Source organism: Acanthochromis polyacanthus, chromosome 11 (assembly GCF_021347895.1).
Source record: "Acanthochromis polyacanthus isolate Apoly-LR-REF ecotype Palm Island chromosome 11, KAUST_Apoly_ChrSc, whole genome shotgun sequence".
Taxonomy (NCBI): Eukaryota; Metazoa; Chordata; class Actinopteri; family Pomacentridae; genus Acanthochromis; species Acanthochromis polyacanthus.
Genome location: NC_067123.1, coordinates 33,029,571 through 33,045,233, shown reverse-complemented (window position 1 = coordinate 33,045,233; position 15,663 = coordinate 33,029,571). Strand labels below are relative to the sequence as shown.

The following is a 15,663-nucleotide window of genomic DNA, read 5'->3' as shown; positions in this document are numbered from 1 at the left end:
ATTTTTATTGTGAAGCTGGAACCAGAGTATTGAGGAGTACCTGATTTATTTTGTAAATTGTTGTATATATTATTTTTTACTTGAATTTTCCCCTTCTGTTCATACACAGTATTTATCTATGACTCTACCACGGACTGTAAAATAAGAGAGCTCCATTAAAATATCAAGATTTTCCATCTCGTTTTAAAAACCCTGACCATGTCATATTTTTCAAGCACTTGGCACATAATACCCACATGTTAGTGCCATGTGTTAAGAGCGACCTCCTTTGTTAGATTCAGCTACTACATTTCCCAGAATTCCGCGGTGAGTGGCCGCTGTGCTGGATGACAGCTATCCGGCGCCGAAACACCGATAGACACTCAGACGAAAGAGCCATGGCGGCCACGGGTGGAGGGAAAATTAGAAGCAGGAGATATCATATCGCCTCTAAACCTTACGCCAAGAGTAAACAGGTAAACCGAGTGAAATTTTCGCCTCAAAAGCCCAAGTCGAGGAGGTTACGATGACCTCAGTGCTACTATCACTCAGCTTTTGTTATTGTTTTGTTGGAGACATTTTATGGCCTGCCGTTAGCGCTCGTGGCCTCCACGCGCTGCTAGCACGTTCAGGAAATGCTAATGATTTAGCAAACTGGCTTATAGCTTAGCAGAACCAGGCGGACTTGACAGGTCAAATCACGGCACCGTGTTGTATTTAAGCCGGTTAAGCAGCATCTGTGTAGGTACCAGTGCACACACGACAAGCTGAGATAACCAACCTTGTGCCACTTCGTTAGTTCTTAGCTGTTAGCGGAAAGCAAGGAAGTCGAATTCTACGTATTAGCCATTGCAGCTAATGCGAGCTAGCCAGCTAGTATCGGCGAGCAACGCATTGTTGTCTTAGGTTCTTAAGTTTAAAGGTATCACACCGTTGCAGGTAGACGTGACATGATCTTTTGGCTCTAAATTATGCCTGCCCACAGCTACGCACACCAGTCTTTGGTACAAAGACATTTTAAGACTGTGTCGCTCCCCTGTGAGGCAACATTTTAGTTGTTAGCTACCGTTAGCCAAATCTCAGCCAGTCGAATTGCGCAGGAAGCGTTGGCTGACTGGAACCCACATGGTTGCCTGAGTGGATTTACTTGCCGCTTGGACACCGGAGTTGATGACTTTGAAACCAATCAATAATGTTAACAGTGGACAGGACGTCTCTTCATATATGGCAGATTCGTTGGCCCAGTTGTTATCACTTGGAATATTCTACTAAACCACAAATTTGTTTATGCAAATGTTGAAATGCAGTGTGTTCTTTCACTGGAGGGGCAAATTACACGGGGAGCTAGCTTTAAGAGATATGTCAGCTTGCTTTTTTGATAGAGCTCTAGATATTGGTAGATGTACAAACAACAGATTAGTGTGATTAGCAAAAGGATATTAAATAGACTCAAATGACAGTCTTTAGATTCACAGAGGAGGTTATATTTTGAATGGCTAGCCAATCCTTACATGCGTAGCTGCCATCAGTTTTGGACATTTGTGCAGACTAAACCCACTTTCTTTCACCCACAAGATTAAGATTGTTGGTTGTATTATGTGTTGAGCATTGTTTGTTTGGACATGATTGCATCTTTGTGAGAGTCTTAGTCTACCTTCCTTCATGGAAACTGGAGCTGAAAACAACTTGATATAATGTTGTACAGTTCAGCAACATCAGAAACTACTACCTCCAAAATGAAATTTAATCAACACCTCTCTACAACTGTTTGCACAAAAACTGCACATTATCATTTATTGCTTGTCTAAGGCTCATGTTTTACACTTTATTAGTTTTGGCAGAGACATAAAGATGTCAGCCGAGTGAATACAGAGCTTAGTGTAGTATTTTACTTACAACAGTATAGTGTGTGCACAGAGCAGAGTTGTCATTTCTCCTACAAATGCTGCTGACTTAGTATGTCATGGCAGTGTCATGTTAAATCCTCTTGACATCATATCCCACTTTTTATCATCAGTCCAACTTTTATTAAGTAAGATTTAATTATATGTATTTGCTAGAGTTTACACATAGCATGAAAATTTAAACATTAACTTTAGCTCTTGATATAAATGTCTCGTGTTTTGTTTGAATAAATACTAATGTGAATTGTGCATTGCCACAGTCATGTAACATAGTGGTCATGGTTACATTTTCTCATGCTCATGTGTTAATGCAAAAGTGTGTGAACATCTCTGAAATTACAGGTGAAATCATGTCATCCTTAAACGATACTTATCCAAAAGTCATCTACAGTTGTTTAAAAGATGGGCTTAGCTTTTCTTCAGCAGCTTGGTTTCCACAACAGTGCTGGATAATAAGCAGAAGCAGCTTGAAGAGACATGCAGTGTTTGCGCCATTGCTGCTTTGAGTTACCTCCGAACTTTTGTTATTGCTTTCAAGTCGTAACAGTGAGAGTTTTTTATGTCAGAACTTACTACACATCTTTGTGATATTATTGTAACAATTGAGTTGTCTTGATAATTTGAACTCACAGCAGCAACATTCATTCATGTGATTTTCTTTCTTTCTTTCATTGAAGAGCTGAAGGCACTGATCTGGTCAAGTATTGTCATATTCAATCAAAAGCTTTGCATGTTTTACAGGTCAACATGGTAGCTACTCAAAAGTGAGGTTGCAGTTCATGCAACAGTCTCTGTTAGTCACATGACCCGGTCTACGTCAGAAAACCCGCTAAATCCCTATGACAATCGCTTTTGTAATATTAGGTACAACCAGCTCTATGGTGGTAACTTCACTCATTCATGACCAGTTCATGTTCACTCATTATATGTATTTGCTGATAGGGTAAAGTGCAATGTGGTCCACATGTGTAAATCATAGATAAGCAGAAAGGAAGAGGCATATATGGCTGTTAATCAGGTGTTGAAAGACACCGCAGTGTACACAGTGTCCATTCAAAGAGATGAACTAACTAACTAGCACTTTTATTAATATTTGTTCCTATCCGGCTACTTTCTTGTCACAGCATAGGACAGCATTTCCTTAATCTGAAGACATCCAAATAGAGTCACAGCACCAGATAAAGAACGTGTGTGTGTGTGTGTGTGTGTGTGTGTGTGTGTGTGTGTGTGTGTGTGTGTGTGTGTGTGTGTGTGTGTGTGTGTGTGTACACACACACACATTTGTACCTGTATATCCTTATTCCATCTTTCCCAATATATCCTTTTCTTTAACTGGTCAATAAATTCCTGCAATAGATTTTGTTTCAAGCTTGGTTATTTTCCCTTACTCCCCTGCTGCAACACCAATTTTGTTCCATTCAGAGGAGATATCATGAACCAGTTCTTTCATACTAGTTCATTAACCATTCACGGCAGTGCTTAAGGAAAGTGCTCTAAATGTGGAATATATTTTTTTCACTAAGTTGCTACAGCTTATAGATTTTCCAGAGAAGAGCTTTCGATATTTTAATCCTGGAAACGCAGTTAGATTCTGTGCGTTGTGTAGGAGATGGGACTCATCCGTATTGATTGGAATCCATCCAGTATTAGACCTCAGTTCAGTGCAGACCAGCGTCACTTGCTCAGTGTTTCATAGAAGTGTACACACTGACCCACTTTCTGTCATACTGAGCATGCGTTTTGTTTTGCACTTGGAAATAAGAATAGTTTACTGCAAGTGGGGCTGTGCAGTTGATTCAAATAAAATACACTTTTAATTGCTATATTTTGCCAAACACAAGAGTTCAACTATCTCATGATTTTCACAAAGGCCTAAAAGGAAATTCTGTAGAGTTGTTTTGCCACAGTCATTGTTTTTTGAACACAACAAATACAAGCATCAGTATTAAAAAATGTTTCAAGGTGAAGTTTAAAAAAAATGCATCCACAAGATTCAACAAAGGATTTTTTTTTAACATGCATTGTATTTTATTGTGTTGTAGTCAAGAGATGCTTTTGCTTTGAAGGCTACAGATAATGTCTTGAATTGGTGGTTCTTTAGTTTGTATATACATTTGTCTCTGTCTGTCACTCATTTCATCCCCCCTGTTCACGGCTTCCTGTCCCTTTCTCATGTTTTAACAGCAGCAGTCAGGCCTCATCAGTCGAGTGACAGACACAGTAAAGAGCATCGTTCCTTCCTGGCTGCAGAAATACTTTAAGAATGAAGATGCTCCTGAAGGAGGAGAGACTGTACAGGGGCCAAACAGGAACTGCCAGCCACCTCCTCCTCCTAATGGCAGTGAAGAGGGACCTTCTCCCCTCGATGGGCGCGACTCTCCAGAGCCTAGCACCAGTAACACAGGTGAGGACATGTTCGGTTTCTCAAGTCATCCATAATGTTAGCGGGGGGATTTTATACCTTTAGCTTGAGAGCTAACCAGAGGGCTGTGCTGCAAAGTGAGATAAGTGGGTTAGTGAATTATGTTGAGCCGAAAGTCAGAGTTTTCGGTATCACAAAGGTGGTTCTCTCTTAACCTGGCAAGATCACCATGGTAACTTGTGCTGTGGCGTTAACTGGTTGGGAGCAGGTTATGTTCAGTGTTCCTTCAACCAGAGCACTTCCTGACCATTCTTTAAGCGTTACAGATTCTCAGCTGAAGGAAAATGTTTTATCTATAAACATGTTGAGGTGTATGTTATTAGTATCATTGAATGAAGTTGTGTAGTTACAGTATCACACACTGTATGCGTCACATTGTCATGGTAACCAAACATGTATTTGGTTAGTGATGCAAAAATCCTTTTATGTTTGGACATTATTTTCTGTTAAGTCTGTTGTTGTACTGCAGCTGATATAGCACTGGTTAGAAAAGTGATTGTTCAATTGGTATTTATTACAGAGAATATTCAATCAGTACTATTAATTTCACTTTTCATTTGGCCACAAATTAAAGTGATATCCTACATTATGCGACATTATCAGACCTAAATGCATTTCAGTACAATATTGTGTTTAAGTTTATAAAGTTTAATAATTTCATTGTGCAGCTGTGTGTTACAAATAAGCAGCTGCGTTAATTGATATAATAAATACATTATGCACATTTAACAGTTTTCTACCAGCATTCCTGCTTTGCATCATTTACTGTAGCAGCTCTTTATACCATCATATTTTTACATTATTCATGTTCACCATTATAACAACCTCCTGACTGAAGCAGCTGCTCGCGATCATTTCATTTTGTGCGGAAGAAGCATCAAATGATGCGTTAGATGCCCTCTTTTGTTTGAACGCGCACAGACTCTAATGCAAAAAGCCTGAACTGACAAAGAAAGCTGATAACCACCTTTGTGATGCATGTTATCTCTGACTGAGGATTAAGTTTTTATTAAGCTGACTTACACAGAGACAGTCTGGCTCTGTTGAACTGATTTTTTTTTTCTTCCACTATGCTCACTTATTGCTCCTTTCTATCCTGAACAGAGCCCTCAACCAGCCGAGCATCCCTGAACTTTCAGGAGTATGTACTCTCTCGACCTCCTCTGAGTCGCTCTCACCTCCACTTTACCCCGCTGGATCCTTCTGCCCCAACCCTGGGGGCCTCCAGCAGCCTCTTCTCTCAGCCTTCCACCTCCTCAGCTCCTGGGCCTTTTTCTACAGGCTTCTCCTTGGTGAAAGAAATCAAGGACAACCTCTCACAGCACGAAGATGATAACATCTCCACCACAAGTGGATTCTCCTCCCGTGCATCTGACAAAGGTAAGGGAAGAACATTTTTGCAAATACCGCTGTCTTTGCAAATGCATTTGGTTATTTACATGTTTTTAAAGTTGTAATGGCAACATGAAGTTGATTTAATCTGATCTTAGAGAAGTAACTCAGAGTGACATAAAAGCTGCAACCTCTGACGCATACCATGATGGGGAACCATAATTAAACAACTGAAATTAAAATGTTGTCAGCTGATCTAAGGAATGTTTTCAGTCTTTAATTTCCACAGGGGATCTGTTAGACTTTGTACCTCAGTATTTAGTTCTTGGACCAATGTCATTGAGGCAAACTGGTCTGTGTGTTCATATTATATGGCTGCTGTTGAAAGTATCATTTTACAATCATGGCCAGTACTACTTTGCATAAATTAGCACGTACTTGGCTGATGTACAAACTCTGTGCTTATTTCAGGGCTGCACCTTTTGATTACTGATTTTAACATTATTTGTTGAATGAAACCAAATATTGAGCATAACTTTAATCCCCTAACCGAAACAGTATAGTCACACACAACTAGAAAGTTGATTACAAAATGAAGAAAAAATGTCTACATGTAGATTTTCAGTACTAGCTAGTAATCTAACATGATTCATTATTCATCAAAATTAATTATTAGTTTTTCACACACAAGGAAATCCAATCTCAGTGCGTCACAGCTGGAGAGAATTGACACGAGGACGGTGGCATTTGACAGACTGACATCTTTCAACTACATTGGCAAGATGTTGACAAAGTCAAGTGCCTGGATACAGTCTGGCATCTGAAAATACATCAAAAATTGCAAAGATGATCTAATAAAAGTACCATGCTATGTGGCAAAAACAGTCTGCTGGTTTTCCAGACATTACAGTTACAGGAAAATAAACTGCAGAGATGATTGGTTAGAATGAGAACCAGCAGTCTTTGTGACTCCTGGATTACTTGTTATGCCACTAGTTTAAAGGTATGAAGCAATAAAAATCGTAGAAAACAAACATTTTCTTTTTCATCGTCTGAGGCGCAAACAGTTGAGTCATTGAAACGGAAGAAACTGCAGAATCTGTAAATAAATTTTTACTGCATTTCTTCTTCAGCGCTATGCGAATGGATTGTCTAAAGCTGACAATACCCAGACTCAGCCACTAAGCTTGATGACTCCACTGGTACTCTACAAAGAGTCTGAGATTTCTAAAGGTTTCAATATCGCCTCTTTTTCAGATGTCCCCACTTCCAAAGCGGCATCGCTTCCTCAGCTCTGGTCCCCAGAGACAGACAGAACAAACTGTGGGCCTCAGCCCTCCCAGTCCAGTCAGAAAAAGCCTGCTTTCAACCTGTCTGTCTTTGGAACCTCCTCCAATGTGAGTATCTACCTGTCCATCAAGAGTCTGTCAGCTTGTAACACCACTGAAAGGCCTGATAAAAGAATAGAACTGTGCCACAAAGCTTGGGATTTTGGCAACTTAGGATTTCAGGGGCTGTGCCATTCGATAGGTTATCATCTTAAATATAAATGGTCACTTTAGAATTGAAACTGGCTAATGCACCCTGCAAGTGAAAGTCACACAGAGACGCATAGTAGCTTCAGTTGTTCATACAAGTCAGACAACTCGTAACAAGTAGCCTTCTTGTATGTGCGGTCTGACTCAGATTTTAATAATGTAAGAACAAAAAGATGATGAGAATTATCAAAACAAAAGTCATAGCGATACCTAAAACAAGTTTGAGCTTGTCAGACATGTTCTTAGTTATTACAGGTATTAATTTCCCATATTACAGAGAGAAGAGATGGTAACATATTTATGTCTTTTAAGAACAATATTTGACAAGACTTAGCTAGCAGAAGTATGCCTTTGACTTAATATGGTTGTAGAAGTTCAAATATCTTTGAATAGTAAAGGCAACTTGGGACTTAATTTGTTGTAACCTGTGTAATTAGTTAAGCTGTTTCAATGTGTTTTACTTTTTTCATGCATTACAACCAGAAAGTAGTGTATAAAAAAGAGTTTATACTTGAGAATGTCACTGATTTGTACGATTCTGAATTTTTTATTTTTTTTAACTCATTAAATTTCTTCCAGTCGACATTAAACAGCACAGTACTGAGCTCCAGCCAGCTTGGAGATTCGCCCTTCTACCCCGGGAAGACCACGTATGGTGGAGCAGCTGCTGTCAGAAGCTCCCGTACTCGCCCTGGAACACCATACCAGGTGAGCTACTGAGGGTTATGTAAAGTGGAGAAACATGGTATCAAGATCTAAACGATGCTAAAATGTTTATTTAAAAATAAAGTCCACTAGCACACTTGGTTCTGTTCGCTCTACTTCTGCATTTAAAGCTTGTCCTAGCCGTGTAGTCAGTAAGCAGTTAATTTCTGACACTGCCGTCGCAGCGTCTGCGTGACTGAGGTGTGAATGTTATTGATTTAATTGGAGACTAAATTAGCTCATCTGACTCGTAGGCTCCAGTGAGGAGACAGATCAAGGCTAAGCCTGCTGGTGCTCAGCCCTGTGGGGTGACCAGCGCCACAGCCAGACGCATTCTGCAGTCCTTGGAGCGCATGTCGAGCCCACTGGCTGTGAGTACACACCAGATATACGCCTTCATCTAAAAGTTCTGGATGCCATTTGATGTTCTTGCAGTGAACATGGAAATGTAAAGTTGATGTCATAATGTCCTGTTAGATGGTTCTGCTGAAACATATTTTTTTGCTTTTTGATTTGTCTTCACTGACAGGATGCCAAGAGAATCCCTGCAGCAGCTTCATCCCCCCTCTCAACAGTAAGTGTTTTTAATAATTACATGTCATAATCATCTGTTTGTAGTCATGCATTGCTCAGCACAAACTAGTGATGTAATGATAAACAACAAAAACACAAGGAACGTGAAACTCTGCCAGAACAGTCCTCTTACGCGAGTTCTTTTTGCAGTCGATGGATGGCATAAATCTAGATGCTTCACATCTCACGCCCAAAAAGAAGCGGGTAAGTACTAAATTTATAATTCTTGTGGTCAAACTCCTTCATGTCTTTTCCATCAAAAATTCAGTTTGCTCATCTCCGTTTTGCTGCATTGTTCTAGTTTTATAATAACAGTGTTGCATGTCATCATATGACGTATGTATGCTGATCAGCAACTGAGCTTCACTGCTGTGTACCGTGTGTTGGGCTTAGTGTTGTGAACAGGGTATCATTGTACAAGCCCAGTAGCACTTGTTGCGGTTTGTCTTCATGCCATTTCCTGTCCCACTGCCTGCTGGCCTCCTCGACACTCGTTAACAGGACTTTTCTCAGCTGTTCACCACTGTGTGTGTGTGTGTTTGTGTCCAACTGTATTTATGAGGCCCAGCCTGTGTTTCATACCATCACAGTGAGAACATTTTGACAGGTTCTCAAGTTCTTAGATCATACAAAAGGCTGTTTGAGAGTTAAGACTTGATTTTAGGGATATTATTCGAATTAGGTTTAGGTTAGATGGTTAAAGTAAGAGGAAAAGGGATGCTTTACATGACTGAATATTCTCACAAAGCTTGCCATACAACCGTGTGTACATACACTTTTTGGGTAAAACTCTGCTTGATCGCATGATGTATGAAAGTGTGTTGATGGGTGTGAGTGTTGTCCATTGTTAACTTGTGCCAGCTGTGGATTGGACTAGTGCTAGGTTTATATCTCTCAGGCATTCCCAGCTGTGACAGCTGCTTTGTAAAGAATACAACAATGGTGTATTGACCCTCGCAGTTCCAAAACCAGAAAGCCCACCATCCAGTTGTGGCTTTAATGACTGGTCTCTGTTTCACCTTGGCAGGGTTCAAACTATAGCTCAATTATTACTGGATTTTTTTTAAGTTGAGTCAATAATAGTCTTTAATATACATAGTGATGATACAGGAGTTTTATTTTACTGTTGAAAATAAAGCTAGCAGTCTTCTTTGACAAACAAGTGATGTAGTGGAGAGACTTTATCTAAATGACTCAAACCTAGTTTGTCATTTCTGTACTCCAGTGTCTGGTTACCAACAGATAAATTAGTACTGATAGATGTTATTATTGCTCATATATTGGTCTTGCTGTGGCAGTTAAAAGGTTCTGCAAATTTCAAAAGAAATGTTATTGCTCTGGGACACAGTTTTATGTTTGAAGACTTATGATGAATAAACTGCCATATGTTGAGGCAATATCTAAATACCCAATTGTAACGATGTTCTTATGTGTTGTAATTTTGTTTGAACATCCATTGAGCTGTTTGGCATAATCATGTATGCTATGTAACACACAATTTGTCTATGAATGAAGTTCTGCCACCTTAATTTATTCTGATGTTAATTTTATTCCATACTTCTTTTTTTTTTTTACCCCTTTTCTAAATTCAGGTGGAGTCAACCCTCCCACCGGTGCAGAAACTTGTGGTTCCTGCCACAGCATCAGTGTCAGGAAATCGCTCTGTGTCCTTCAGGGCCACTTTGACCCCTGGAGGAGTGAGCCGAACTCTGGACAGGGCCACAAGAGAGACGGTTAGTAGCACAGTGTTGCATTAGTTTCAACCACAACAGGTCTTTTCTATATTTGATGTAGCCAAATATGCCTGATGGAGAAAAAAAATGGTTTTGCTTTCTTTCCATAGCCGACAAGACAATCACCGCAGCTACTTGAAGCAACCCCTGGTCCATCACAAAGGTACAACGTGTCTGCCAGTGCTGATCAGGCACAGGTTCAAGTCGCTGCTGCGGATGCCATCTTTAAGAAACAGTAAACAACATGTCATTAGTGTTCTGTCATTATTTATGTGTATTTTCTGTTTAGTAAACTTGTGTGTGTTTGTTTTTTGCTTGTTTTGCAAATTGTGTCCCTGAGAAACAGTTATTTGCCTGGATTTACCTGATGATTAATATCTAATCTTTCTTTATTGAACTTTCTTCGTTTGGCTGTATATTTTAACACAATTCCAAAAAAACACCTAACAAACCAAGACAATAGGACCAAGTCACAACATCCCTTGTGCCAAATTGTTGTTGTGTTTGGATGCCAAACTACTTTCCTTATGTTTGTTTACGTACTGAATTTGCTTTTCTTCCAGCACAAAGGGTTCCAGTGGTCCGGCCTATCCTCTGTCCAGCACACCTGCAGCCAGCAGTGTGAGCTCTGGAGGCGGCAAGATGAAGAGAGAGAGGAGCAGTGCACGACCCTCCTCCAAACACCAGGAAGATGATGAGGTGAGAGCTTTTCGTGTCCAAACGTGATCCTTTATTAATTATTATGTTAATCCATGAAGCTCCCATAAATATTGTAATATATATTTGATTCTTTTCTGAATACAGGTGGCTGAAGTGCCAGACCTCCCAACCATTTCACTTCCCATCGGCCCATCTGCCTTGCCCACCTTCAGCTTCTCCTCTCCCCTGCCACCCGTCACCACCTCCACGACCGTTAGCTCCACCCCCAAGACCATGCCTGTTACTCCTGCTAAGGAAACGGTAACAAATAAGGTCCGTCTCAAAACAATCTGATTCTACTATGTCGATACTACAAGTTTTGTGGTAAACAACATTATGCTAAATAAATGTTCTTTCCAGGATCCACCAAAGGCCTCAACACCCCCATGTGTACCTTTTACATTTTCCTCCCCAATTGTCAAAGCCACTGCTGCTAGCCCACCTTCCTTTTCCCCTTCTGTAAGTAAGAATTTTCCTTTCTCACCAGTCCCTTAAAAAACAGTTACCTAGGTGATGACAGTTTGCCTTTCTTCTTTGTAGGCTGGATTTACTTTCAGCGCCCCTGTGACAAAGTTAGGTCCCTCCATGTCAAATGGAAAGCTGACCACACCCATAGCGGCAACAGGTAAGAGTTTTCCTGCAGTTGGCCTGTTGTGTCCTGTTTTAACTGAGAACATTTTAACTCAGTTTTGGTCTTTGTTTGGTTTTACAGTGAAGCCAGCAACAAATAAAAGCACAGAAGACTTTGAAGGACCTTTCAAACCAGCCAAAACCCTGAAGCAGGGCAGCGTGCTGGATCTTCTCAAAGCACCTGGTTAGTCTTTTCCATGCTTTTGGTTTGCATGATTGACGATTATTCCAAGATTGAAGCTTGTGAGTTCATTGCTTTATTTCTTTGTTCTTTCCAGGCTTTGCCTCTCCTGTTGCTCAGATTTCCCCAAGCTCAGATGCTGCACCCCAGCAGACGTCTACACAATCCACTGCCCCCTCCTCCACCTCTACAACCACCTCCTCCCTCGCTGCATCAACAGGGTTCGGTAGTTTGTTCAAAGCCTCAACAGACTGGAGCTGTGATGTCTGCCTGGTTCAGAACAAGTCATCAGATACAAAGTGTGTTTGCTGTGCAGCCCCGCAGCCTAACTCATCCAAATCCATAGACAGTAAACCATCCCTTGCCACCTCAGTTGGGCAGGAGAACAGCAGCAGCAGCACCAACACCACCTCCACCACTACAACCACAACAGGTTTTGGCACAATGTTTTCCAAACCTGCAGGAACCTGGGACTGTGATACTTGTCTTGTTCTAAACAAACCTGATGCAGTAAAGTGTGTGGCCTGTGAAACGGCCAAACCCGGGACAGGCCTCAAACCCTCTCTGACTCTTCCTTCTGCCTTCTCAGCTGTAAAGACTGTATCTGCCCCTGCAGCTCCTGTTTCTACAGGATTCAGTGGATTTGGAGACAAATTCAAAAAACCTGAGGGTGCATGGGAATGTGATACATGTATGGTACAGAACAAGGCAGAGGATACTAAGTGTGTGGCCTGCACGAATCCTAAACCAGGTAATGACAGTGTGACCATGGAAACATTGATGTTTATTGTTCTACAAATTGTTGGATCTTGGCCTTCAGTCGTACCAGTTCTCCTCTTTTATTCATCGGTGTAATTTCATTAATTGCTTCACTACTTAAAAAGACATTTTGCTAAGCATTATCCTTTCACTATCCACTCTGCAGGAGCTTCAGCAGGAGCCTCTTCAACGGCCAGCAGTGCCCCAGTGTTTGGACTTGGAGACAAGTTCAAGAAGCCAGAGGGAACCTGGGATTGTGATGTCTGTCTTCTACAGAATAAAGCTGCTGATTTGCAGTGTGTTGCCTGTCAGGCAGCCAAACCTGGAGCTAATGTGGAGCCCAAGGGTAACAAAATTATATTGGTTTTAGGATTTTACAGTAGCAATGTAAATTGTAAATGGTTTGAAAAAGCACATTTTCTTGTAAATTAAATGCCATTATGAAGCCAAAATTGTATGCATTTCATTGGGCAGTATATTTACGCTGAACCTGTTGGATTCCTTTATGCCAGGCAGTTTTTATTCACAGTTTAGAACACAGAATCCATGCTTTTCACAGTTTTTGAATTTTTTATTCTTTGTGTCCCTTCAGCCTTTGGTTCTTCCGGTTCCTCAGCTGGTGCGACTTCAGGCTCGTCTACTTTTGGCTCTTCTACCTCTAGTTCTGGAGGCTTTAAGTTTGGCACATCAGACAGTACTTCGGGATCTGGATCTGGAGGTTTCAAATTTGGGGGCTCACTTTCAGAATCTTCTTCTGCTTCATCAGGTGGATTTAAATTTGGAGTCTCATTTGGAAGCTCCTCATCAGAAGCCACTTCTAAAGACACTACTGCCTCATCAGGGTTCAAATTCGGCAGCTCGTCTGAGGGCTTTAAATTTGGGGCTGCCTCTAGTGATGACAAAAAGTCAGACCAGCCTGCTGCAGGTTCTGGGTTTAAGTTTGGAGTAAGCGGTGGGATAGCATTTGGAACTGGATCATCTAGCACAGAAAGTAACTCTTCTAAAAGTGGTTTCACCTTTGGACTTTCAAAACCTGAGGAGAAAACATCAGATGCCACCACAACCTCCTCATCCACTGTTACTTTTACTCCTCCTTCGTCTCAAGAAAAGAGTGACAGTGTGGCATCAACAAACACCAACTTAACCACCACAACAACAACCACAATTGGATCTGTGTTTGGGAGACTGGGTGAGCCAGTCTCACCACAAGCGGCTTCTACATTTGGATCCTTACAGCCAGGGAAAGAGCCTGCTGCTCCCACCTTTACCTTTGGGAAGCCAGAAGAAAAGAAGGAAGCAGTTGCCTCCTCGGCTCCATCTTCCTTCCTTTTTGGTGGTGCTAGTAAGGATGCAGATTCTGCACCAGTACCAGCCGCCACAGGAGGTTTTTCCTTCGGCAAACCCAGCGCTCCAGCAGAACAACCTCCACCGGCTTTCACTTTTGGCAAGCCAGCAGACAAGAGCGAAACTTCCACTTCAGAGGCCCCAAAGGCCTCCTTCACTTTTGGACAAAGTGCTGCAGGTATTTCTTTTCAAAATGTTTTGCTTTTATTGTAAACTTTCTATATTTGTAGATTTTGTTTGCTGTAAAAGTTGTTCTATTGAGAACAGTTTCTTAAAGGAATTGTTTTGAGAAGAAAGTTGGATCACTTTATTATAGAAAGATGTTCTTGTCACTTTGAGGCTGCCAGAATTACTTCAGTTGTGTAGCGTGCACAGATGTCATGTGTCATGTCAGCAAGCTTTGGTTTGAGCTTCGTTTACCTGTTTTTTGTCATGATGCTTAACTAGTTAGATATCTGTGGCAGCCACAGTGAGTCATCATCGTTACCCATGGCTTTGACACTGACATTACATTCCCTGCTTTTCCTACATGTGACAACATAGCTGTTGCATTATTTACATCAGTCATCTTTGACTTCAGTCACTGGTCAGCTGTGCTCAGACTTGCAGTTTTTGAAAATAGTGACTGCAGCAGCATCCAACCCAGTTCAGTGTAAAAGTTTCCAAAAGTCCAAAAGCACGGGAGTACTTCAGATTATCACAGGACAAAAAGATGGTTTGCAAAATTTCCACTTTTGATACAATACCACTGCAGCACAAGCACCTAAAAAGAAAACATTCAGGAGCTATTCTGGAAGATGCACCACCAGAAAACAGAAAAAATGACCACCAAGCATTGTCCATTCATTAGTAAGGAGAGATTTTTAAAATCTTTTTCTCTATGAGACTCTTAAGTACACTTATAAAGCTAAAAACAAAGAAGTTTAAGTTGAAATGGTCAATGGTCACGTTTCCCAAAATATGCTTTTACAGAAAATTCCGTATTTCAACCTGCACCATAGGGCTGCACAGTGAGCTAGTGGTTAGCACTTACGCCTTGCAGCCAGAAGATCCCCGGTTCAAATCCCGGTTTGGACCTGGGATCTTTCTGCATGGAGTTTGCATGTTCTCCCTGTGCATGTGTGGGTTTTCTCCAGGTACTCCGGCTTCCTCCCACAGTCCAAAAACATGCTGAGGTTAATTGATTACTCTAAATTGCCCGTAGGTGTGAATGTGAATGTGATTGTGTGTCTGTATATGTAGCCCTGTGACAGACTGGTGACCTGTCCAGGGTGTCCCCTGCCTTCGCCGAGTCAGCTGGGATAGACTCCAGCACCCCCCGCGACCCTAGTGAGGATGAAGCGGTGTATAGAGAATGGATGGATGAACTTGCACCATAGCTTTGTAATTTGTTTGCTTGAAAAGACATGTAACTTGCTTACTTTTCTGTTATGACCTTGAGAATTGTGACACCACTCAAATCGAGGTATCTTAGGTATTTCCTTTTGCATTGAATCAATGTACAGGCAATAAGAACATGGTTAGTTTACGTTGCTCTGCAAAATCTGTCGCGAGAACCACTAGAATGAGTTTTGTTGTTTAAAAATGTGTTAAGTTTAGAGTTATGTTACTGCAAGTTCACTAAAAGCAACCTCGTCTCTTCCTAAACAGATTCTTCTGCTGCTGCTCCAAAACCAGCATTTTCATTTATGACTAGTAATCCCACCAACGCCACAAACTCCACAACGTCATCGTCCTCTACCCCGACTCCCAGTCTGTTCGGCACCACCACCGTCACCACCACCAGCAGCAGCAGCAGCAGCTCCACACCGGCTCCAGCTCCTTCTGCAGCTCCCAGTACTTTCATGTTCGGTCAGTCTGCTGC

The 15,663-nt window shown here is 41.3% G+C and overlaps 1 protein-coding gene across 8 annotated transcripts in view; it reads left to right on the top strand.

Moving 5' to 3' along the window:
* Positions 1–316: 316 nt before the first annotated feature.
* nup153 (nucleoporin 153) overlaps positions 317–15,663 on the top strand; it is an 18,906-nt gene continuing 3,559 nt past the window's right edge. For 2 of the 8 annotated variants that reach the window (XM_022202297.2, XM_022202296.2), the window contains exons 1-19: positions 317–455; positions 4,068–4,287; positions 5,410–5,685; positions 6,895–7,034; positions 7,755–7,883; positions 8,135–8,251; positions 8,410–8,454; positions 8,604–8,657; positions 10,046–10,186; positions 10,297–10,349; positions 10,750–10,885; positions 10,991–11,158; positions 11,246–11,344; positions 11,426–11,510; positions 11,598–11,699; positions 11,794–12,447; positions 12,622–12,801; positions 13,048–13,977; positions 15,450–15,663. The exon at positions 15,450–15,663 is cut by the window's right edge and continues 218 nt beyond it. In XM_022202297.2, coding sequence (XP_022057989.2) covers positions 327–455; positions 4,068–4,287; positions 5,410–5,685; positions 6,895–7,034; positions 7,755–7,883; positions 8,135–8,251; positions 8,410–8,454; positions 8,604–8,657; positions 10,046–10,186; positions 10,297–10,349; positions 10,750–10,885; positions 10,991–11,158; positions 11,246–11,344; positions 11,426–11,510; positions 11,598–11,699; positions 11,794–12,447; positions 12,622–12,801; positions 13,048–13,977; positions 15,450–15,663 — 3,872 coding nt within the window. In that variant the 5' untranslated portion in view covers positions 317–326. Of the gene's footprint in view, positions 456–4,067; positions 4,288–5,409; positions 5,686–6,894; positions 7,035–7,754; positions 7,884–8,134; positions 8,252–8,409; positions 8,455–8,603; positions 8,658–10,045; positions 10,187–10,296; positions 10,422–10,749; positions 10,886–10,990; positions 11,159–11,245; positions 11,345–11,425; positions 11,511–11,597; positions 11,700–11,793; positions 12,448–12,621; positions 12,802–13,047; positions 13,978–15,449 lie in introns of all 8 variants that reach the window. The other 6 variants (XM_022202295.2, XM_022202294.2, XM_051955990.1 and 3 more) reach the window with 4 other exon arrangements.